General features: G+C 45.8%; 2 protein-coding genes across 9 annotated transcripts; one reads left to right on the top strand and one right to left on the bottom strand.

The window, feature by feature from the left end:
* The first annotated feature begins 207 nt into the window (after window positions 1–207).
* lpin2 (lipin 2) lies at window positions 208–12,957 on the top strand. Of its 8 annotated transcripts, none has more exons than XM_088396680.1 (20): window positions 2,202–3,577; window positions 3,648–3,745; window positions 3,977–4,177; window positions 4,989–5,084; window positions 5,289–5,737; window positions 5,889–6,015; window positions 6,111–6,399; window positions 6,472–6,571; window positions 6,641–6,828; window positions 6,970–7,063; window positions 7,138–7,207; window positions 7,280–7,372; window positions 7,436–7,518; window positions 7,584–7,728; window positions 7,945–8,093; window positions 8,685–8,771; window positions 9,165–9,317; window positions 10,206–10,320; window positions 10,594–10,697; window positions 10,814–12,957. In XM_088396680.1, exons 1-20 carry the CDS (start codon window positions 3,523–3,525, stop codon window positions 10,956–10,958), a joined length of 2,841 nt encoding a protein of 946 aa, XP_088252806.1. In that variant the 5' UTR covers window positions 2,202–3,522; the 3' UTR covers window positions 10,959–12,957. The 8 variants fall into 8 exon arrangements, with proteins under 8 accessions (XP_088252809.1, XP_088252808.1, XP_088252811.1 ...); XM_088396678.1 differs by having other exon boundaries at window positions 5,286–5,737; XM_088396683.1 differs by lacking the exons at window positions 2,202–3,577; window positions 3,648–3,745 and adding an exon at window positions 208–462 and having other exon boundaries at window positions 5,286–5,737.
* On the bottom strand, window positions 12,352–23,320 carry emilin2a (elastin microfibril interfacer 2a). The gene is made up of 9 exons (XM_088396676.1): window positions 23,031–23,320; window positions 22,334–22,459; window positions 21,779–21,969; window positions 19,847–21,718; window positions 15,984–16,292; window positions 15,808–15,861; window positions 13,957–14,016; window positions 13,726–13,869; window positions 12,352–13,623 (listed from the first exon to the last, which is right to left on the bottom strand). Exons 1-9 carry the CDS (start codon window positions 23,156–23,158, stop codon window positions 13,310–13,312), a joined length of 3,198 nt encoding a protein of 1,065 aa, XP_088252802.1. The 5' UTR covers window positions 23,159–23,320; the 3' UTR covers window positions 12,352–13,309.
* Between the last annotated feature and the right edge of the window lie 629 nt (window positions 23,321–23,949).

Raw genomic sequence — 23,949 nt, 5'->3', positions numbered from 1 at the left:
GATATAACCTAGAAAATATCCAGAAATATTACATGAAAAATACTGAATAAATAATATTTTGGTTTTAGTACGGGGGACCTGGGGAATTATAATGATCGCCTTTTGATAAGTATTTTAAAATATATTTACTTGTTGGTTTTGGGAATTTTATTATTATTTAGTAAATATATACACACGTGAAAACCAACCATGAGCGTGCGCGCGACCTGCGGCTGCCATCGTCGTCATCATCTCGGAGATCCACACAACAGCGGTACCTCACCTCCGCTCGCATCCGCTGACCAGCTTGGTGGTCCCGGCTGCGTACACGTCATTCGGTCGGGGAGGCTCTGGAGAAGTAGCAGTAGTAATAGTACGTAGTAGTACTAGTAATAGTTTCACCCACGGGGACAACATCAGACATGGAGGACACGGGGACTCGCTGATTCAAAAACAACAAACCTCCTCCGAAGACAACAGAAGGTAAATTAAAAAGAATATATGTACATATATATTTCATTTTATTTAAAAAGATTAACATATCTTTTAAAAGCAACGTTTATCATCTTGTCACATCGCCAAAGCAGCTAGCGGCACTTAGCATCGAAGCTAGCTGATATTTTTTTTCCTCCTCAGCTTCGAATGATTCATTTAGTTTTATTCCAAATCAGAGAATGGACTTTTGAAATAAATCCATTTAGAGGAATAAAAAACGCTTGTTTTCGGGAGTGTTCAGAGAGTGCTTATTCGCGGTTGTCATTTCACGATGAAGTCACTAGCAGCTAGCCGACGCTCGAGTACGGCTCATTCATTTTGGGCTTCTCCCATTTCAACTTGCCACACTTGTGTCTCCAACGTCCACCATTAGCCACCGTAAGAAAGCTGTTTTTCTCCTCCCGACATTAATGTTGTTGTCTAACCCACAAAACGTCTGCCGTGACGTTCAAATGCCGCGGTGACGTTCGTGAGTCATATTAGCTTTAATTTAGCTTTATTCGCTGAATGGCATTTTTTGGAATATAGAAAAAAACATTTGTACTAAATGTGGCGCGTTTGTGTTGTGAGCCAATGCGAGGAAGCTGAAGTCTAGAAAGGGCCGGATAAACAGTAGTTGTGTTTCCCATTTTGGATTTTGGACCTATTATTGTGCAATGATTTGATCACGTGTTGTCAGACTTTATCATGGTATGCGATATTGCTAACTGTTATCGAGACAATAACAAGATCACCCGCTCTTGCTATCCAAAAACATTGTAATATTCATCTATCATCTCTCAAGAGGCATGAGAATGGTGCCTTGCTCAATGACACCTGACAGTATTTAAAAGGCAGACTAGCATCTATCCAACAACAAGTTGCCAATTTTTTTGTCTCAAGTGACAGATGAACCGATTCCCCGGTTCAAAAGCACAACAAAAACTTCCAGATGACTTCCTGCTGCCTTTTATATTACTGTAAAGAAATAAATAGCTGTCAGATCATTTAATTGACAAAAAAATGCTCCATAACTGCTGGAGGAGGATCTCTCAACTGTGAAGATGTACTAACTAGTCCTTCAAAGCTGCCGGTATACAAAACCTTTTTTGACTAAAAATGCAAACACGCTGATGCCTTGAAATACGGGTTTGTCAGTTGTTAGCGTAAGCCAAACTTTGGTAAAAGTAACTTGAAATATGTGCAACCATGTATCTTCATGGAAGAAATATTAATTATGAAGGAGGTAAAAGAAAAACAACGACACGGGGGTGTTGGCGTTTACACAATAACGTTCCCCCTCGGGCTTTTCATGTAAAGCGTCACGTGAGCATTTGTGTTTTCCTAATCTGCAAGTTACACAAGACCAAGGCCAGTCAAAATATCTTAGTCAGCGTGTATTAGCCAACATTTGAAAATCTTTCGATGACGACGCGTGATGTCTTCACACGCCACTAGACTTCATTTCGGACAGAACTGACCGTGAGGTGAGCGGCCTTATTTAAAGCAATGTTGGTGTCCCTTTACTTTTGTCATGTGAGAACGAGTGTATCAGTGTTGCTCCTGTTTTTTTAATTTGGTACTTGATGTTTTGTTTCTGTTCCTGTATTGGTTTGAGAGGACTCTGCTATCGACTAGTGTTTTGTCAACAAAGGACTTTTACTCGGATTTCTTGAATTTGAGTCCATTAGTTTGTGCTGCTGACAGTTTCATTTTGGTAGGTTTCTACTTCCTGTGTTAATGGCTTCTCATTCCCATTGCCTTGGCGAGACTCTCTGCGCTTATCAAACTGTTTGGCCGCAAATTACTTTAGTTTGAATTTTCTCTGCCTGGAGCATCTGAGACCATTTGTTTGCGCTGCTTCTTGTTTTCTTTTGGTCGCTTTCAGCTTCCTGTTTTTTTTAAATTCCCCTTGACTTGATAGTCGCAAACATTTCCAGACCAACCTTTGTGTTCAGTTTGTTAATGATTGCGTTTCTACATATTTGTGTGACTTTTTGTGATTTTCATGTTCAAATATTGAGCTTTTCATATTGCTGTCAGTGATTGGTGAACCGCTGTTGTCTGTCTGTGTCTCTAGAAATTTCCACTTCGCACACTTGTTGATGGCGTAACCTTTAGCTCAAATGAGTGAAACCTGATCCTTGTGGCTTGGGTCTTGTTAGCCTGCTAGGACAGATTGTTGTTGTCCCTCAATCAACAACCAATTGTCAGGCATCCCAGTACAGACAATAGTAATATTGTTAGGATGCTCAAGTGTTTTGTGATTTAGCCTTAAAACATTTTAGCCATTTTTTTGTTTTTCTGCTACTTGCGAACGCAGACTTGAGTGCTGGATGATGCCCATCAAAGCACGTCACTTTACTGTAAACACCACTTTGGCTTATGGGGAACAAAAACCTGTTAACAGCCTTTTAGAGTGGACGTTTACTAATGGTGCAGCATCATATGTAGACAGACGATTTCGTATTACTCACCATCGTGTATATTTTTTATTCAGGCCACACTAATAAGTTTAAATGCTAATAATGTGAAATGCTATATACATTGAGGGCTCATTTTAGTTCGCATTATTGGTCTGTAAATGGAATAATCCCTCGGGGATTACACTTTACAGTCCTCTCATTGTTCTGTACTTGCAGTCACATGTTTTGAATGTAGATTAATTATCGCGCCGCGGTAACTACCGGCCATTGTACTAATTGATCCTATTGGCGCAAGACCGAAAGCCACAAGCTTCCGTGATGAGTCACAATAACAAGCGGCAATGATCGTATCGTTCACGCGACAGTGCGTGTGAACATCACACCGCAGAGCACACCTTATTATCAGCAGCAAAAACACCTCATGGCGAGTGTCGCCTTATCAGCCGTCAGCTGTCATCTCATTGGCTCAACTGACGAGCCTGTCTGCTGGCGGAGCCATGAATTGTAAAGTTTATGACAGCGTTTCATAAGAGCAGGTGATAAGTCGGAGGATACATAAAGAACACGTTCAGGATGGTTGAGTTAAGTTATGCAAGAAGCTTGCTGCGGTCACGGTGGAGTGTCATGAGGTCTTGTGGACACCATGAAAAGACAAAGATCCTCAGGAACCACCAGCACGGAGGATAACAATGACAGCAGTGAGTTGGATGATTTACCATCGTTAAAATCCTCTTGGAACTTGGTGAGTTGTTTTTTTCTCCAAGGCAGGAAGTTTACTTGTGAACTTTGAACTCTTGGCGGATCGTTGTGTGCACACATGCTTTTCATCCTCAAGCAGCTCCTTTCTCCCATGGCCTGAATTAAAGGTCAGGATGAGATGTAAACATTTCGGGTAATGTCAACAAAGGCGGGGAGTTTACAAGGTCCATGAAACTCGACCCTGGCCTGACTCGCTGCCTTTTGTTTACGTCCCTTTATAGCATCACATTGCCGTTAAGTAGCCATCTTGTAACGCTTCCTCTGTGTTTATTTTTATTTTTTTTAATAAATTCTTTGTAAACCTGCCCGGCTGACTCGACGCTGTGCTCTGTTCCCAGGTGGACACCATGAACTACGTCGGTCAGCTGGCCGGGCAGGTGCTGGTCACCGTCAAGGAGCTGTACAAGGGCATCAACCAGGCCACGCTGTCCGGATGCATCGACGTGGTGGTGGTCCGCCAGCGGGACGGCACCTACCAGTGTTCGCCTTTCCACGTGCGCTTCGGCAAGCTCGGTGTGCTGCGTTCCAAAGAGAAAGTGGTGAGTGCCCTTGATGGTTCGAGATGACAAACCAGAACTCAAAAACTCAAAATGTTCTTTTCCCCTTGTTGGACTTTTGTCAGTAGTATTTTTTTTGCACTTGTTAGCCTCAGTGGGGTGCAGTGGGGGGGGGGGGGATTAGGGAGAGGTTGGTACTTTCTCACCCGCTCCCTAGAATGCTGATGGACTCGGAGGGAGGAATGAATGAATGAACGAGTCATTCCCATAGCAACAAGCACTACAACTTGAATGCGTGGGCAGGAGAGGAAACTGCAGGGGGGAGGGGGTGGGGTGCTTGCGGCAAAGGGCTGTTTTGCAACCAGCCTCCTACTGCACCAAAATGAAGTAAGACAAGGGTGATTATAAAACATCATCTTTGCCGTTCTTTTTAAATGTACAATATTGAGCCTGCTGCGGTGGAGCTGCCTGTGAGCTGAACAGGGTGAAAGAGGGCCCTCATTTATTCTGCCTCATTAGTTAATTCGGCATGAAACTCGGTCGTTGTCATCCCTTGCCTTGCCTAAAAGCTCCCCGAGGGTGGGAAATGAAATTTTGTGACTGCCAAGCGAGCCCCATTTTCAACACAGCATATTGGTGTCTTGGTTCGCACGTCTGCTTCACAGTCGAGAAGATCTGGCTTTAAATCCTGTTTTTTTTCTCCCACTTTCCAAGTGTAGTTCTTTGACAAATAAAATTGGGCTATTTAAAGGTGGGATAGGCTTCATCTAAACTGAATCCTAATGACAATAATTCAAGTCTATCTTTCATGTTGCTCTATGATATATGTCTTCCATTTTTTTTCTTCTTCCAGATTGACATTGAAGTGAATGGGGAGCCTGTGGAGTTGCAAATGAAACTCGGCGACAATGGCGAGGCTTTTTTCGTCCAGGAAACCGAACAGGAGAATGTAAGTATGACATGATTATTTTTTAAAAGTAATTATGAAAATGGGATAGAAATTATTATTCTTATTTTTGATCTGATTCATTGATTAAGCAATTATTCAAATAATTAATTCACCACCTCCAACCCCTTAGCTCTGTCCCAGGTCAACATTTGATGAAAACATGTCAGACGTGTTATTAAAAAAAAACAATCTGTCCTCCAGCAGATTGTTCCCGCCCACCTGGCCACATCCCCAATCCCAACAGAGAGTCACCTTTTCTGGATCTCAGAAGTGGAGCACCGGTCCTCAAAAGACCTGCAAGACGACGACCCAGCCGACCAGGAATATCCCCCCGATCCGCCGACGCCCGCTACCGTCTCCACAAAAAAGAAGAAAAAACGGAGGAAGAAGCACAAAGGGGACCCTCGCAGAGAAGAGCTGACTCCCCCCACGTCGGTCACCCCCGCCGCTGCTACCACACCTGCTGCTACCACCACCACCACCGAGGAAATGTTTGAGATGGACCTAAGCTCTGATGAGGATGCCTCGGTGCCTCACGTGTCCAGATCGCCTTCAACGTCCACAGTACGAGATGTTGACCCCAGACTACCTGCGGCCAGACGTAGCTTGGATGGCTATGCACTGTCTGATGGCGACTGGGCAACAAATGACAGGTGACAGAGATTTTAAAATGCGTGAATTGAAAAGCACTGGCGTCAATCACTAACCAAAAAGAACACAGTTGCACAAACAAATAAGGAAGGACATAAGGTCACCTACCACAAATAAACATCTTCTTATGTATGTATTTCTTTGTACTTGCAGTCAAGGCTTATCCCAGGCCTTTTCTCCAAAGAGTGATTCCGAACTGATGGTGAGACCGTCGGAGACTCTGCTGCGAGCCGAGTCGCACATGCAGTGGACCTGGGGAGAGTTTCCGGAAACGGCTAAGGTAAGAAAGCCATCTTCAACATGACCTTTTTACCTGTGATGTTTAGTGTTGGAAAAAATGGCGGTCCTCCCTCACCTTGTATCACCAATATCCAGGTGACCAAAAAAGACAGAGCGGAGCTACTCAAAACCGTGACCATCACCCCTTCCGAGAGCACCCATTTCCGCGTTATCCTCAGCTCCGAGGCCATGGAGGACTACAGCGAAACGGAGGATGGCGACCGCCACGTGTGCGCCGTCGTCAAGCCCGAGCCGCGCACGCTCACGAGCGCCGCGCGTGAGAGTCCGGACGCTCTCGCGCAGCCTGCGGAATTGCTGCCGTACGACGTGGTCACCTCCACCCCCGGCAGCAGCCAGCAGAGCGACTCCCCCTCCAAGAAGAAAGGTTGCTTTGATTTGAGTATTCGGCATAAGTAGGGCTGGGAGATAATCGGTTTAATTTGCTTGTTGAGTGCAGGTGTCCCGAAGAGGAGCCATCATCAAGGTCCCGAGGACATCTACCTGGATGACCTGAATGCACTTGAGCCCGATGTAGCCGCCAGATACTTTCCCAAAAGGTTCGCACGCCCACAGTGCTAAAAATATGTCGCTCAGCGTGATCGTAACTCGCATTTCTCGCGTTGCAGCGAGGCGGAGGCGGCCGGCAAGCACTGGATGGAAACGGAGATTCGCTCGGGTTCGCAGTCGCCGCAGTCGGTCGGCAGCGCTGCTGCCGACAGCGGCACCGAGTGTCTGTCGGACTCAGCAAGCGACCTCCCGGACGTCACGCTGTCGCTGTGCGGAGGCCTGACGGAGAACGCGGAGATATCCAAAGGTACTTGTTGTCATGGCAGCAAAAGACACGCTTGGGTTTTTGGACATCCGGCAGTAGATTGTGTGTGTGTGTGTGTGCGACTACCAAAGTCAGCTGACAAAGCTTTTCAGAACCACTGCAAATGTTCTCTTGTCTCTTCAGAAAAGTTCATGGAGCACATCATCACCTACCACGAATTTGCTGAAAATCCAGCAATTATCGATAACCCAAACCTTGTCGTTAAGATAGGAAACAGGTAAGCATGATTTCGTTTTCCCCACTGAAATCAATGCAACCGACTAATGCAATCAACTGGTTCTCAACACGCAGATATTATAACTGGACTCTTGCTGCACCCTTGATTCTAAGTCTACAAGCATTTCAGAAGAATTTACCAAAGGTAATTTGAAGATATTACTGCAAACTTGCCATGCCAGCGGCGGGAATTTGAACACCGACTCAAATGCTTTAGGCTACAGAGGAGGCCTGGGTGAAGGAGAAGATGCCAAAGAAGTCGGGCCGCTGGTGGTTCTGGCGGAAACGGGCGGATAGTGCAATCAAGCAGGTTTGTGTCACCATTGACAACATTGAGTGTGAGCCTTCGAGACTTATTTCAAATGGATTGCAGTCTGAGACCAAGCTTGAAACCAAGGAAGAGTCTCAGTCGGCGGAGGAAGGACCCGCCATGACACAGGAGAATCTCACCTTACGGTAAGTTCCAGCCTATTACAATGTGGACGGCATATATTTACCATCAATTTCATGTACGCTTAAAGGAGCAAAAACACAGACTCGTCCAGCGACGAAGAATGCAAGGAGGTGAGCGCAGCGTCGTGTCAGGAGAGACACCATCATGACAGTCAGCAGCATCTCGGCGCCCACGCCTACAGGAAGTCGCTACGTCTCTCCTCTGATCAGATTGTGAGTGTGCTGTAAAAACGGGGGGGGGGGTTAGTTCATTTGCCAGTATGGAGCTCCATCTGCTGGCTGAAATTGGTACTTGTACCATTCAATATTGAAGTTGCTGGATAGAATTTGTAGGAAGATTGCTCGAGATAGCTTGAACTGATAAATTAATAGATGGGCAGCCTGAGTTGATTGTTTTTTTTCAATTTTTTTTTGCCCTGGTACTACCAGGCCAGTCTGAAACTGAAGGAAGGCCCCAACGACGTGACGTTCAGCATCACCACGCAATACCAAGGCACGTGCCGCTGCGAGGGCACCATCTACCTGTGGAACTGGGACGACAAAGTCATCATCTCTGACATCGACGGAACCATCACGAAGTAAGGCCCCACAACGAGAAGCTCGTTATTTTATTGTAGATTCTCAAATCACGTTGCGATACAATAACGAGGTGTGCAGTATGGACATTTTTTTTTTTTTTAAAGAACTTTAATTGAGAATGGAAAACAAGGACGTGAGCCCACACATTAAATCTTTCACAAGTTACTTTTTAGATGAAGGCAATTATACGCCAAGATGTTGTGATGCCTTTTTTTTGAGTAGCGTAATTGCTTTTGACATGTTTACCCCTCTCAAAATAGCACATATTGTCTCACATTGGCTTTTTAATTAGCTGAAAGCTCGCCTCCAAAGCGCCACTGATGTCACCTTCCATTTCCTCCGCAGCCCACTCCGCAAATGCATATAGGTTGCCCACATATCAAACCAGCCAGATTGACTGCGGCTTATTATCTGGCGTGACCCCATAGAAGACCCGTGACATGTGGCCTCTCTTAGCGCACCGCTCACTCGGCTCCATAATGAGCTCATTTACATTTGAAATGCAACAGTCTCTCCCACGCGCAGCTAATCTTACTTTATACCAGAGCTCTACTTTATGTTCTCTCTCACTTAGTTTCTGTCACCTTCAGGTCCGACGTGTTTGGACAGATCCTGCCACAGCTTGGGAAGGATTGGACCCACCAGGGGATCGCCAAGCTCTATCACTCAGTAGCCGAGTAAGTACACAACGGGAAAGAAGCATCTGGGCTCGATTCACAGTTGTCACGGGTTTGCCTTTCTTGCGGCCATGCATTTATGAGGCTTGCCTCAATGAAGACATAGTTTATATTATGAATTTTGTAAACAATTTAGAAGAGTTCCCAGATGCCTTAATAAAAGGTTTCTGACCTTCCTCACAGTTTGGTTCAAATCACTCAGTTGTGGGGGTGTGGCTCTGTCTCAAGTTAATGCAGAGGATTTTTTTTTTCCCTGATTACCGGGATGGTCAACAAAACAATTTGATTACATTGACCTTTGTCAAGTATTTGTTTCACTTTCTGAATGCTCCGATATAGCCGATCTAATTAGTGCTCTTCTTAGCAGTTTGTCTTCTCTTTCTTCGTTGGCAGGAACGGCTACAAGTTCCTGTACTGCTCGGCTCGTGCCATCGGCATGGCAGATATGACGAGGGGCTACCTGCAGTGGGTCAACGACGATGGCACCATCCTGCCCCGCGGGCCTCTCATGCTGTCACCCAGCAGCCTCTTTTCGGCTTTCCATAGGTAACCCAAACATAGACTAATCCCGTCCTATGAGATAAATGCCCCCCCCCCTCTCATAGACACCTCCTCTTGCCAGGAAAACATTGCAACTTTGTGTTTGAGCATTTCGGCTTTGTTGCTAACCAAAACAGCAGCGCCGGAGACGGCGTTCAAGTCCTAGTAGAAAGCCCTTAGTCGCTAGCCGCCACATGGCGCCAAAGCAAGGTTTTTATGGGACATGGCTCATGTTTTCGGCAGAATAGGTTCCAAAAATTAAAAATATCATCTGTGAAGTGGAGAATGTGTGGATGCCAATACCAGACTGCAAACATTTTGGCATCCACTGTAATGTGCTAAAAATGCATGCAAATAAATATTTTTTTTCCACAACAGATAGCGACCATTTGAATGAAAATGAATTAGAATTGTGTGTTTCATTTGATCCCAAACGTCTTTAATATCCAACAGAAGCAACGAAATTGACCTTGCCGTTCCAATACTTTTGGAGGGCACTGCAGACCGAAAACAATTTCGATTTGGACGAATGCCTCAGATTTGGATGACTGCTGCAGTTAGATTTTACGCACAGGAAGAGCCAAAGCCCTCTGGCATCCTCTGTTGACATTTCTTCCAAATGCACCCGTGCGTTGCGCTAAACACAGCTCTGTATTATAGAGCATTCTCACTTTAATTACATCGGATGGAAGCGGGCGTTGTCCTCTATATTTTCTGCCGCTCATATGTTGTCGCCGCCGCTTGTAACCACAGCAACGTCCAAGGCCTCGCCTTCTACATCTGTCATAACAGCCGCATTGTGTTTGCATTGGGCACGAGGAAATTCTTGCTCCATGTCATTGCCTGTCCAACGTAAGGGGAGGCTATCATCATCCCGGTCTTGTGTTCCCTCAGGGAGGTCATCGAGAAGAAACCCGAGATCTTTAAGATCGAATGCCTGACGGACATCAAGAACCTGTTCCAGCATAACAAACAGCCGTTCCACGCCGCCTTCGGCAATCGAGCCAATGTGAGTTTATGTCAGACCGATGACAACGTGTGATTTAACGCAGAGCTGTATCAACACAAGCAGATGTCGTCTGAAAAAGTGACACGCACGTTCAACGTCTTGTTTTGATGTGTCATCATAACACGCATTAGAAAACTTTCCGCCAATACGGTGCTGGCTGTTATATAATCAAGTATGAACTCATTTTAATCTCTTGAATTGTGTTTATGAAAACCCTTCGGTATGTTTTGCATCCACTATCAAGCAAACGATTTTTGCTCCACGTCTGTGTAGGATGTCTTTGCCTACAAGGAGGTGGGAGTTCCCGTTTGCCGGATCTTCACGGTCAACCCGAAGGGAGAGTTGATCCAGGAACAGACCAAGGGCAACAAGTCCTCGTACGTACTCCGCCCAGCTCACATTCCATACTGTGTTTTGACTTGCGAGCTTGTACGACATACAAGCGATTCAAAAGTCCATTTGTCATAATGTGTCTCCATTTTTGTTTGTCCAGTTACTGCAGGCTGAGCGAGCTGGTGGAGCATATGTTCCCGCTGCTGAGCAAGGAGCAGAACGAAGCTTTCGCTATGCCTGAATTCAGCTCCTTCTGCTTTTGGAGGCAGCCCATCCCCGCTGTGGACCCCGCGGACCTGCTCTGAAAATCGCTCAGGTACTCTCTTGCAACGAGGAGAGGGCCAGGAAGTCACGCACCGCACTTGAAAGGGTGCCCTGTTGTGTTCATTTCTTTTCACGGGAGTTACCTAGCACCGCAAATGCACAAAAGAGACACCTGGGAGACGCTCGCTTTTGCCAAATCCAACGTCGCCTTAGATGCACTTCTGGACCTGCCTAATGGCCGCCGCAGCTGCGGAACAGCGAGAACGAGTCAAGCTCCATTTTCAAGGTCACGCCTCCACATGAAGCAGCTACTCCTCACACGGAAACGATGCGAGGAGGACAATATTGGCATAAAAAACTATTTATGATGCTCAAAAACAACCTCTGCTGGATCCTCATCATGATTATTATTTATGAAAGTAAGTATTATGTTTAAGTTATGACTGATGCTGATGCCTTGTCTGAAGAAGTTCTTTATGGCCACAAACATTAGCGCTAAATGCAAACAGTAAGCCTTTTTACTTTGAAGTACAGTACATGTTTCGGAAGTACAACGCATGTTCCTCAGCATATGCACACAACTTTTCAAAAGTTTGGAGTCGCTTATTATTCATGGAAAAAAAAAATCATACAAAGTACAGCCCAGAAATTGTTAATATACTAAAGACAGTGCTTATAAAACAGACATTTGGAAGTGACCCTTAAACCTGTGAACTGTAGTGTGTATATATATTCATACTCTTGAATTCTTGAATCTTCATGAATCTTGAATCTTCATATACGCACTGAAAGTGTGTAAATTTCCATTTGAAGGATTTTAACAAAAACAAAGGAATGGTGTTACTTAATGATCCAAACTCACTTGGTCTTACGGCTGCTCCTCATACTTAACCTGCAGAGCAGGGGTGGGTGACCTACAAGATCTGGCAAAAAAATAAATAAATGAATGAATAAATACATAAATGAATAAATACATAAATAAATACAGTGAAACCTAGGAGATCATGTTATTAAAAAAAATATATAAACATTGTTGGCCAAGTAGAATAAGTGTCAAGTTGTTTTTAAACCATCCATCCATCCATCTTCTGTACCTCTTTGGAAAATTAGAAAAAGCCCAATAAGATTTGGATGACAGACAAAAATTTTTTTTATTGATATTGCAACAGTAACTTTAAAATTACATGGGTGTTTTTTTTTCTTCTATTTGCTTGTATAAGAAAAGTTGTTCCCCACCCCTGCGCAAGTGTGTTTGTCAGCTCCTGTGTTTATGTGTAATTTGCCTTCTTAAGTCATATTTTGTTCAGTGACAAACTTACCTGCATTTTATCTCACCTGGAGAGCCTGCAAAATGGCCACATCAGAGCCCTCGTAAAATATTAAAAAAACGCTTTTGTACCCTGATTATGGCTCTGCTACCTCCATAGCCCAGAAAAAACAGCGACAGACAAAGTGTATTGTGTATATTTCTTTGAATTCATCTGTTAGAGGAAAAACGAACGTGGCAATATATTGGAAGGGGAAAAAAAAAGCAGGACTTTTAAAGCACAAATGAGACGCTAACGGCTGCATGGTCAGTGTCAGTTGTCGTTTTTTGCATCAACGGTTGATTCACGTGTGTGTTCTCTGATTAGTCGTAAATTAAAAGATAATAGTGAATTCATTCTTTCTATGAAAGTAAAGCTTCTTGTGTGGACGGTGCACACCGTCCCACACGTTTCACACAAGTCTTCGTTAAGATCATTCCACGAACGAAATCTGTTTTTAGGATGGGCGGATTACTCTGTTGCCTTTCATTTTTTTTCTTTCTCTCTTTTGTTTCGTTTTCTTGAAGTGAATGTTGCTTGCTTCCGTGTGTGCGCCGCCCACATGGAGCAACCACAGTGTTTATTTGGAGACTTAAATGTGGTTTAGAGTATCGTTGAAAAACAAACTATAAAGAGGAAGTACATTTAAACGAAGAAAGAAAATAGGCCTGCTGACGCTAACACATTCTGGCTGTCACGGTCTTGTTTGTATTCAATAAAGTTTCTAACGGAATATGTTTGTTTGGGCTCTATTTTGTGTGTGTGTGTATGGTTTGTGTATTTCAAAGTGCACGGCTTGACAAAGTGTTGACGGAATGAATTCAGTTTACGTCTCATCTCACTGTTATTTTTAACATTTTGCAACGACTAGTTTTTCAGGAGTTGAGAGAACTTTTTTTTCTGCATGAATCGTCTTGGTGAGTTCATAATCGACCATTTTATTACTGTCACGTCACAGATTATGAGTGTTAAATTATGAAGACCTTTCCGCATTCACAATGGGCGGTACAAAGATTGTCAAATATATTAGATGATGTTTCTTCCTTTGTATGCACACAGTTCACATAGCAGTCTTTGAGCTTCAGCTATCTGCGGTGTGCCGGGGGGCCGTACAGGAAGAGGGCGCCAAAGGTGGAGAGCACCTCCCGGGCTTCGGTGGTGGCCAGCCGGCCCGACGTCCTCAGCAGGCCCACGCGATCGCCTCGTTTCAGGGGCATGACGAGGCTGAAGGACACGGAGCTGCCACAAGCGCACGCGTCCTGACCGGCCGCCCCCGAGCTGCGCAACCTCTGGATGCTGCGCTGGGAGACGGACAGGACCGCCTCCACCGACTCGCCGTGCTGCGCCGTCAGAAGGCCTGAGATCAGGTAGCGGCCATCTTGCGGGACTGTGAACAGCCCTGGGAAAAAAAAGTGAAATATTTGATGAAAAGTTTGTGAAGCCAAATTGTTATAATTTGAATAATTGTAAATTTCAAGTGGCAGCAAATATAGGCGTTTACCTGTGAGGGGACTGTAGTGGCCCCCATCGTTGAGCAGAACCTTGTCGAAGCGGATGATGCCAAACTCGCCAGAGAAAGGCTGGAGAGTGAGCCCGGCCGAGAAGGAGAAAGGATCGGTCACGGCGGCGCTCTCTACTGGAACGCCTAACAACAACAACAAAGTTATGTGATGGAAAACACGGTTTTAGTCTGGAGGCTGCCCTTGGCCGACATTTCCGAGAAGGACTTTACCATGTGATTCGAGTGAAGCTTGGTAGAACGGGTTCCAGGGCACTTTAGCTGCAAGTGGACCTGTCAATTACAAATGGAACACATTTGTTGTGGGATTACCCCAAAACATTGCTTCTAATTAAAAACACTCATCTTTTCCCACTGAATTGAAATTTTGTTGACACGCTCCAGCCTTTCCAATTGTTCATTGAACATCTCAGTTACTCATCAATACAGCACTAATATTAGTTGTTCTTTGCAGAAGATATAATAAGGATAGGAGTGAGCAATCCTAATGTCTACATGTGTTGTTGCACCGTCTTGCTTAAAGTTATGTGGCACCACGACATATATAGATGTCACAGCATTAGCATTACACTCGCAGATTAAAAAAGCTAAGCTATGTGGTTGTTTAAAGGCCTAGAGACATCCCTTTTTTTTTTCTTTCAATTAGAACGGAATTTGATAGAATGTATAAAGAGAACACATTTGCCGCATTGGAAATTAAAAATGGACACCGATTACTAAGAATAAAGCTCAAATTAAATGCCAGTTTATCGATCGGGTTCCGCACGCAGCCACACTGGTGGCGCCATTACTGTGACGTCACAAGTTGTACATCCGGATCTCAACAAACCCAAACAACATGGCAGATGATAGCGACAGCTCCGTTTCTAGCGGCAATATTAGCATCATTTTATCTGATTCAAAAACCTCTTGACGCAGAATATGATGAATCTAGCAGTTCACTTGGGCTGAGCTGAGCACATTTTCTGAATTGTGCCCCTCCCGTCACTCTGGTTAGGTTGGCATAGTAAAAAGTCCTCTTGGGGGCTTTAGAGTGCCGAGTTGATCTCGGCACATGAAGAAATGACCACCTGCAACGTTTGGTTTAGGTTTGATAAGCATTTTTAATTTTATTGCTTAAATCGCATTTTCTCGACGAGCTGAGCACGTTTTCTGAGATGTGCCTCTCCCGTCACTCTGGTTAGGTTGGCATAGTAAAAGGTTCTCTAGGGGGCTTTAGAGTGCCGAGTTGACCACGGCGCATGAAGAAATGACCATCTGCAGCGTTTGGTTTAGGTTTAAATCGCATTTTTAATTTTATTGCTTAAATTGCATTTTTTTGACGAGCTGAGTACGTTTTCTGAATTGTGCCCCTCCCGTCACGCTTCGACAGATCGAAATTACGTTTCTCACTATCCCAGGGTGACAAGACAGAGTTCACAACGCACATACAAGTAAACAACACAGGAAAAATAAAACAAGAAGATGAACAATAAGAGTTCACGCTTGCCGCTCCCGATGCACAGCAGAGTCCGGAAAGATGACAGTCAACCAGGCCACTGTGAACACGAGCACACAGCAGGCACGCACTGTCCGGTTCGTGGATCCTATCAGGCGAACGCAACCCATCTTGTCGTCACGCGAACGAACGTACGCCAGGAGAATGGAAGGCACGGCTGGGCGAGCTGGGTTGGCCGCAAGCCTGGCCCGAAGTCTCCGCGCTGGCCCCTCTTCTCTTTTTGTTTACATTCACTGAAGCTAAACGCGTACAACTTGAGACGTCATGAGACGTCACTTCCAGCTGGCGGCTCGGTGCAGTCAAACTCGTCTGCGCGGCAAATTTAAATTATATTTTTCAGAGCAACAGCTTCCTTTTCGTTGTTTCGATCGTCAATTTATATTTATAAGCCCATAAGCTAACTAAAACCGATTTATACATATACCGGTGTCTCTGGGCCTTTAAATGACACACTGTGTCATTGATTTATTGTTTTAATAACACACTCATTTATTTTGTGCCCAGTGCTTGTATGTCAAGTTTGTGCTGGCAAAAATTGCAAGGCAACTCTCTCCTATGCTGTGTACCTGTATGGCTGCTTCTCTCAGGCTTGAACGATACCGGCTGCAAAGGAGGATAGCCTGCCAAAAGACAAGAAGGTACAACTTCAAGGTGTTTCATCGTTTTACAAAATGGGGCGTCTCATAAGAGTCATTATTACAAAGCAATTTTCTCCCAGCCAATCAGAGAAGACATGAGCTACCTGGCGCTCCAGCGAATCCGGTGAGATGCGGCCTTTCCGAGTCCTCGGATCCCCTCCTCACCGTGACCCTGCGCATGTACCCCGGGGGTCCGGCCTCGCCCGTCTCCACCACGGGCCTGCGGGGCACCACGGGGACGCCGTGGCTCCCGGGCCACTGCGGGGCGGCGGGCCGACTCGGTGGGGGCGGCCTTACGACGTGCGTGTTGGGCTGCCTGGGTGGGGGGAGGATGAGGGGGATGTGGATTTGGTGAACCCGGCCTCTGCCAGGGTCCGGCGGGGATGCTGGCGGCTCGGGTCTGAGGAGGACTCCTGAGGAAATGATGAAACAGCGGTGAGGATGAGTCACTGTTTGAACCCCGTGTGGGGTTCATGGCGGGATGACCGGAATGGAATGACGTCACACTTAGCGGAAATCAACACTCATCGCTAATGTTTACACTAAGTCCATTAGCATGTGCGGTAAAAGAAGACAGGAACAACTTCCTGACACAAAAGACTTAAAACCATAACTCAAATCTATCCTAACAAGCTAAACGAGAAGGTCAAGAGCTGTTGGTATGCCGCAGTGCGATCGTACACTGCATCTCAACTAGCGCCTGAATAATACAGCAGAGAAGTCAGCTTAAGATGCTCGGCTGGCATGGCAACGGGCCGTGGAAGCGGCGGGAGAATAAACAAAGCCCTTATTAGCTTAAATAAGTGTGTCTGCACACAACCATTCTATCCCGCACTTTGCATTAGTACAAGCACAAGTCATGTTTTTCCAAGACGACGGTATTGCTATGCTGTCTTAATGATGGCCAAGAAGGCCCAAGCAGGCCTCAGAGCAACGAATGGATGGAAGCAGTCCAACAAGACTTTAGCTGGGATTGTAAAAAATGCCAAAGACTAGCCAGACGCATCACTCATCGCTTGTCAAACTTTTTCTTGACTACAACGCGCTTCTCTTTTTGCACTCTCGCTTGCTTAATCTGCCCAACTTTTCCAACAAAGTGTAGTCAGGTATTCTTATTTCAAATATGGCTGTATTTTATCGTACACAGCGTGTGTGGCGCCATTTCCCCCTCACAGCCTTTGACTTCAAGAGAACTTTGATATCCTTGTTCTGCTCCCTGATCGCAATAGACGCTTCAGCGGAGGGTCCTCGTCGCTCTGTTTAGAAATGCAGTGATCCGCGAAATCAAAGAGGTCGTTTGATCAAATTGATTCGCTGAGGCCTCCCCCAGGGAGAGGTCCTCTGGCACCTGTGCAAGGACGCATCTTAAAGGAGCTCGTGAGGTGACAAGGATGTGGCGAACATCTCAAAAAAAAAAAAAAAAAAAAAAAAAAAAAAACTGTTTGAGTCTTGAAAGAAATTTAAAAAATGTGCGGTTAGGCTTTCATATTTCGACATCTCCTAAATTGCTCCATCGGCGAATTCAAGACAGGAATGGGATTTCTAACTAGGCTAAAGGTTTCCAATCCATGTTTGGGTTTCAATCAGGATTGGATTTAAAGTAAGGTATCAAATGAGAATTTTGAGTCAGGGTTAGGGTTTCAAATAAAGATTTTAGATTTCAATCAAGGAATGTACAGACTGCTTCACAAGAGCCAGTCCGTTTATACAGATGTGTGATGTAACACTGTGAGAAGTGATTTCCAGGCTCCAAATTGTTGACAGTCCTGGTCGTGTCCACGGGACCTGAAGGATGCAGCTATGACAACAGCTCATCTGTTTACAGCCTACTCGAGGCCCGCCATGTGACTGCAGTGTGCGCTGGATTTCAGATTTCACTGACACTTCATCTCTTGTTCAAGCTGCTTTCCCCCAAATCACAACATATTTTCAGAATAATCACAACAACTATTTTGGGTGGTAACTTGTTTTTAGGGATGACCCTCTTGAGCTCTTAATGAATCCCTCAGAGGTTGGGCAAGAGCCATAAAAGACTTTTTCCCCTGTGCATGCTCTCAAAATGTTAGGTAACTGTACTGAATTACTTTTTTAGTACAAATAGCAACAATATACACACTACAGCATCTTGTTGCTATGATATCATACTCTTGATGACGTCACACGTGACTCCCGTGGAGGAACGTCAACAAGAAGAGCCAATGGAAACTTGATTAATTAAACTAATTAGTGTTACCCATATTAACCACAGGATGCAGACTGCTTGCCAGCGCCTCCAATCGAGAGGCTCTAATGCGCATGCGTGTCATGGCTGTCACTAAAACCAGTACACAATAACGCAATTAACAACCCCCCCAGCGTATTTGAAGTTCACGAAAAGTTTGTAAATATGTGTCCTCCAAAATCATGGATTTATCCGATGCTTATTTAGTGTTACAAAGGCGTATGATGGATTAATTTGACAAGTGGTTGTTGTGATATGGACTTGCCCAAGCCCGGGACGCATCCAGCCACTTTTTATGCAGCGTTGACAGTTTACACAGGTGAGTGAGCAAACCTTTTCATTGAAGCAGTTTGTTGCCATGCACGACAAACATGGTCGCATCATATTTGAGATTTTTTAAAAATATGCAAAATTCTTGCATGCAATGTTGGTTTGTTGTTTAGCTGTTTTGTGGGATTTCTGAATGGGGAATTTTGACTAAACTAAATCACAGTGTTATTTTTTGGCAGTAGACCTACATGCATTTCAAAACATATTAAGATAGCCTTGTGTACATTGGTTGAATCAAAAAACAGATTTGTGCTTTTTTTAAAAATGGCATAGGAAGTCCCCAGTCCCTGTCTCCCACCCAAAGTTAGCCAGGATAGGCTCCAGCTCACCCATGACCTGAATGAGTGCTATCGAAAACAGATGGATGGACAAAAGACATTTTTCAAAATTACATTCTTCCAACTTAGTGCTAACAGTTAGGGGAAAGCCCTAATCCTCCCTCTGTTCCACATGACTACTTTGTTTTGGTCAATGGAATTTTAAAAAGAAGGGAGGCACTGACTGGCCAAGGGGCCCAAAGCCATGACATCACAACTGAAGTCTACGCATCTGGTCATGGGTGTGGAGCTGTGCTTAACCCCTCCTCTTCTCCATCACTGCAATGAGTCAGGCAGGGCCTTAATGAAGACCAGACCACGACTCGTCAGGCTGAGGTCACTCTACGGGAATCCCTAGAGCTTGATAATGTATGCGTGTGCGTCTGCAGGCGTGTGCGCTGAGTGACTGAGCGCTGAGGTGGACGAGAAATGAAAACCCCAAAAAGGCCACATTACTCACTTTGTTGCTCAGGGAGGAAAAAGACAGTCGACTGATGTCTCCTTCGGGGAAGCGAAAACGGCGTAATTAAATCACTGCAAGCAGTCATCAGGGGCTAGGATCCAAAAGCTGGCTTGCCGCATAAATATTTCAGTGCCGCTTTACCTGCCGCATTCCTACTATATAAAAATGTGGAATTCTTGGGACAACAACATCATAAGTCACAGGAAGTTTCCATTATAGGCCTCTCAGTGGCTTGGCGCTGCGGCCGCATATTGAATGACATAGGAGGAGGCCAGCCAGCCAGCAAGAGGCCCAGTGAACTCGTGTCCTCCCACTCGGGGAAATACCCTGCGGCCATTTAGGGGGATGTGATCCTTTTCCTCCGAGCCGAGCCGAGCCTCTGTGTGACCGGTGCAGACGTGATATTATGCAGGATTATCTGCAGGAAGGCTTTGTGTTTGTACAGATGTTAATCGCGCTTGATAAAATGCTGGGAGAGTTGGGAAGGAAGTCCGTGGAAGAATCGGATCTATTCAGTCCATTTGAGAACCGCTCATATTCGAACCAAACTTTTCCTGTCGGGATGTTTGAGATCGCTTTGTTTCAGACCGATACCACTCTGAATACTCACTGATACCAAGAACTGATACAACTCACCTGGATCCTTGGCAGCGACATCTTTTGAGACCTGTCTGGCCATGGCAGACAGCTGGGCCTGGAACCGTCGCAAGGCGTTGTGCACTTCGCCAATGTCGGCGCTGTGACATCCGCAGGTTGTGTTCATTCTCACCAGGTCGGTTTTTAGTTCTTCGATGTGAGCGCTGTCTATCCTGAGGCACGCCTTCTCCAGAGAATCCACTCGCCCTTCGACGTGATCACACCGACTCCGATCGGTCAACACCTGCTTGGCGAGTACGTCCACTTGGTTCCTCAGTTCCTCAGTGTGGCGGCCGCTGGCGTCAGGCTGAGCGGCGAGCACCGACCTCCCCGGGTCACTTAGCTCCGCCTGGCAGCATGTTGCGTTGATTTTAACCATGTCCTGGTTGTACCTGCTCAAGGAATCACTCAGTCCAGTGACGGCACCGGCCAGGCCCACAACATTATCTTGAATGTTAGTCAGTCCCTTCTGGAAGTCATCCATATTCTTGGAACGTTTCTGGTTCCCGGCCGATTCTCTTTCCACACTTTCTAGCAACTGCTGGAGCTTGTCAGTATTTGTGCCGACATCGGTACGAAGAGCGTCCAAGTCTTTCCTGTAGCGACCAAGATCCTTCCAAATGATATCCAGTCCCTTAGATGAGGGCGACGGACTTCCTTCAGCACCGGTGGTTTCTGAGCTAGAGCAGCCTGCCGAGCACAATTCTCCAACGGCGTTGATCTTGTCGTCCAGACCCTGAAGGAGGAATTTGTTGTTGTTGACTTGCGCCTGTACAGTATCCATGGAGTCTCCAACCCCCCCCGAGAACGAGTTGTTGCTCATTTCCACCAGCATGCTGGTGAACTGGTCCTCCATGCTGTTGAGACGCTCGTCCAGAACTTGCCTTAGCGACGCCACTTCTTCTGTGATGATCCGCGTCAGCTTCTCTTCCATGTAGAAGCAGTGAGTTTCTGAATTTTGTTCGCTGACATTTAAGCGGGCTTCCAATTCTTCAATCAACGGGAGGAAGTCGTTGTTGTCCTCCCGGGGCTCAGACAGGTGTATCAGCTCGTTGTCGATGCGAACGTTTAAGATGCGGTAAGCCTCCGTGATACGTTCGATTTCAAGCCACAAGTCTTTGTGGTCGCTATGGTCCTCCTTCTTCTTAGCCGAGTCCGTCTGCCGCTGGGTTCGCGATGGCCCATCCGCAGCGGCCATGTCCACCCGCAGAGCTCGGATCTCCTTCTTGAGGTCGGCCTCTTTGTTGTCCACCAGTTTGGTGAGGCTTTCCAAACCTTGGTTGCGACTGTCCTCGCAGGTCTTCTGCAAGGTCTGGATTTTGCTACTGCATGCCGCTTGGATCTTGTCCAAGTGTTCCTTCATGGTCTGGTCCAGTTCGTTCTTCAGCTTTTCCACTTTGCTATCGATGTAGCTCTGCACAAGATCAAGCTCCATCATGGCCGGAGTCTGCGATTGCGAGGCATCCATCAGGACGCGAATCTGCCCCTCGTGACTTGTTATCGTCCCTCGCAGGTCTTCCAGCAACTCCTCCTTGCTTTTGAGCGCAACGTTGATATCATCTAAGCGGCCTTCAATTTTTTCCAAGACCTTGTCTCCGGCGATCCCGCCTCTGGAGGCCTGGTGGCCATCCAGCACGGCCGGACTGTCCTCAGGTCCCGGGACCACGGCGCTGTCGGGAGGCTGCATGTTGTTGAAGAGCGTGATCAACATGTTCTTGGTGTCCTCCTGCAGGTCAGCGCGTAGATTGACCGTGAAGCCTTTCAAAACAGACTGCAGGTTCAGGACTGTCTGGGAGAGGCGCTGAACTTCGCCTTCCAGAAGGTGCACCTTATCGTTGGTCTCATGATGACCCGTCTCTCTGCGCTCTGGCCCTGAAAGCATGTCACACAGTGAGGCTAAGCAAACCAGAAGATCTGAATTGGGCCACTTACTCTGTATGTGTCTGTTTGAATATCCAGTACTTGATGGGTCATAGGGCTGACGTTCTTGCACTATCTGATGTTCTGGAGTAGCTTTTAAATCTCGACAGCCAGGTCCTTGGTAGCCTGGACAGCACCGCCACTCCAACTCCGACACTTTCTTCTGGGCAATCTTGTACGTGGGTCGGAACCGGGTTTTGTATCTGAGAAAGATTTGAGCTCATCAGACGGACAATCATTCTCGGAACACTAAACACGCTCTTTGTCATGCCTGTTTTTTGTTTGTGTTTATTTATGAGCTGAGTAAGTCTGTTTGTCGGTTCGGAGTGCGGTTTTTCCGTTGTGCAGCCAAGACCGAAAACTCCCAGGGAGACAATAAATGACATCACTCCCCTGCTGGCGGGAGTCATGTCTTGGGGAACATCTGGTAAGTTGTGGACTGATTTGGCCTCCCCCCCCCCCCATGTCTCCCCCAAATTTGACACCCACTTGACTGAGCTGATGGGGTGGGGGAGGCGTGACCCAATAAAGTAGCTAGTCCTGATTAGCATCTGTCGCAGAACTCACGTCACTTGATGGGGGCAGTTTGTCATGAAGGGTGGGCAAGGGGCCACCACGGGCTCCTGGAAGCTCTCCACACTGCCCTGCACGGCGCAGCTGACGTTCTTGTGCACCACGTAGGCGCACCAGTTCCTGAGCCAAGGGGGAATCACAAGCGGCATGTTTTTTATTGCAGTCGTAATCACATGGTGAGCAGGAAATATTATTTGGGTTCATATTCTCTTCATATTTGAGCTTTTTACAGTTGTTTTACATGTGGCACGTGGGTGAAGCAGCATGTGGCTCATCACCCAAGGTCATTCCTGAACTTAGAGTTTGTGATCGCGATGGCAGAGTACCACATCCGCCGCTTTCTCAGAAATAGGATCTGACTATAAACTTTCATCATCCTGAGAGTTTATTTTAGTCGCATTTTTGTCCTGAGCTGTATTTGAATCTTCACGCCCAACCGACTGGGCGTCCCCTATCACACACACATTCCCCAACTTGCGTCTTATCTACTTAGGACGGAAGAAACAATTTTCTTCCGTATTTAATCCAATTGAGGCGCGAGAATAATCCTAAACACGAAAAAAGGGGGGGGGGAAGTATATATTATTTATGTTGGCATCTGCGCAGCATGTGCGTGCAAAAAGTTGGATCAAAGCAGCAGAAACGCCCCGAGTGAACTTCGAAATTTGAGAATCAAAATGACTTTGCTGACCTGTTTCGATGTCTGTGCACCACTCCGCTGTGGAAAGGATCATAAGAAGGTGGTGGAGGAAAGCCATGCGTGAAAAAATTGCATAAGAGCGTGAAAAGCGTCCATCGCAGTGCGCCTCCCGCACGCATATTTGCATTAAAAAAAAAAAAGGATCTACTTTTGGAAACAAAAACATGCGCTACTGTGACATGCTCCCTGCGTGGTATGAGCGCCTTGAAAAAAGAGGGGGGAAAAAAGTTAACTATCAACTTGACTGCAACTCCCTCCTGGTGTGACGTGAAGGGTCCACGCCCTCCTCCCAATAAAACAACAATGGAAAGCAAAGGAGCAGAATGTGTGTGCGCGCGTGTGTGTTTGTTAGGGGGGGGGGCTTAAATCAGATCACTTTTAGGGGAACAGTCGCTCGTTAATTACCCAGACAGATTTGATTAGGTGGATTTTTTCACAACTTTACGACCCAGACACTTCGTTAGGTCCACCTTCACAATGTAATTATGGTGGGAAAAAATCTTGCTTTTACAAGACAATGAAGAACGTGAAGTCTTGAGTCATCGCAAGTTCTTTCAAATTTAAATCACATGTAATAATTTAAGAAACACTTTCCTAGATATCATCAAGTGGTAGTCCAATAAATTAACCACTATAAAAAAAGTAAAACTACTTGCCTATTGAAACTGTACTAAGGGAAAGGCAATTTACGCATTTTATTCTCTGAAATTATATCATAAGTGGCATGTGGGCTCCCTCTAGTGGTACGTGGAAGAAATACATGACAAGTACAGTTCAGTTGTATTTAACTTTTAAGTTTAATATAATTTAAAGAGTTTCTTTTGAAACGTTAGTTTAAGTCACGTTTAGGTCCACCATGTTAATTTTTTTTAATTACTTTGTGATGTTTCTGAACACGTTATATGCCGTT

The sequence above is a fragment of the Syngnathus floridae genome, chromosome 14 (genome assembly GCF_059516105.1).
Source record: "Syngnathus floridae isolate MCC-2025c chromosome 14, RoL_Sflo_1.0, whole genome shotgun sequence".
In the NCBI taxonomy this organism is placed as follows: domain Eukaryota; kingdom Metazoa; phylum Chordata; class Actinopteri; order Syngnathiformes; family Syngnathidae; genus Syngnathus; species Syngnathus floridae.
Note: the sequence above shows the minus strand (reverse complement) of the source record. Positions and strands in the feature narration are given on the sequence as shown.

What these genes read in the sequence shown, in the direction of transcription:
- lpin2 (XM_088396678.1), top strand. Translation starts at nt 3,523, where the DNA reads ATGAAAAGACAAAGATCCTCAGGAACCACCAGCACGGAGGATAACAAT. An exon ending in CGGATAGTGCAATCAAGCAG is followed by an intron (nt 7,373 to 7,435) that starts GTTTGTGTCACC and finishes AATGGATTGCAG; the next exon opens with TCTGAGACCAAGCTTGAAAC. An exon ending in ATCGACGGAACCATCACGAA is followed by an intron (nt 8,094 to 8,684) that starts GTAAGGCCCCAC and finishes TGTCACCTTCAG; the next exon opens with GTCCGACGTGTTTGGACAGA.
- emilin2a (XM_088396676.1), bottom strand. Translation starts at nt 23,158, where the DNA reads ATGCGTGCGGGAGGCGCACTGCGATGGACGCTTTTCACGCTCTTATGC. An exon ending in AGCTTCACTCGAATCACATG is followed by an intron (nt 13,870 to 13,956) that starts GTAAAGTCCTTC and finishes TGTTGTTGTTAG; the next exon opens with GCGTTCCAGTAGAGAGCGCC. An exon ending in CCACTACAGTCCCCTCACAG is followed by an intron (nt 13,624 to 13,725) that starts GTAAACGCCTAT and finishes TTTTTTTCCCAG; the next exon opens with GGCTGTTCACAGTCCCGCAA.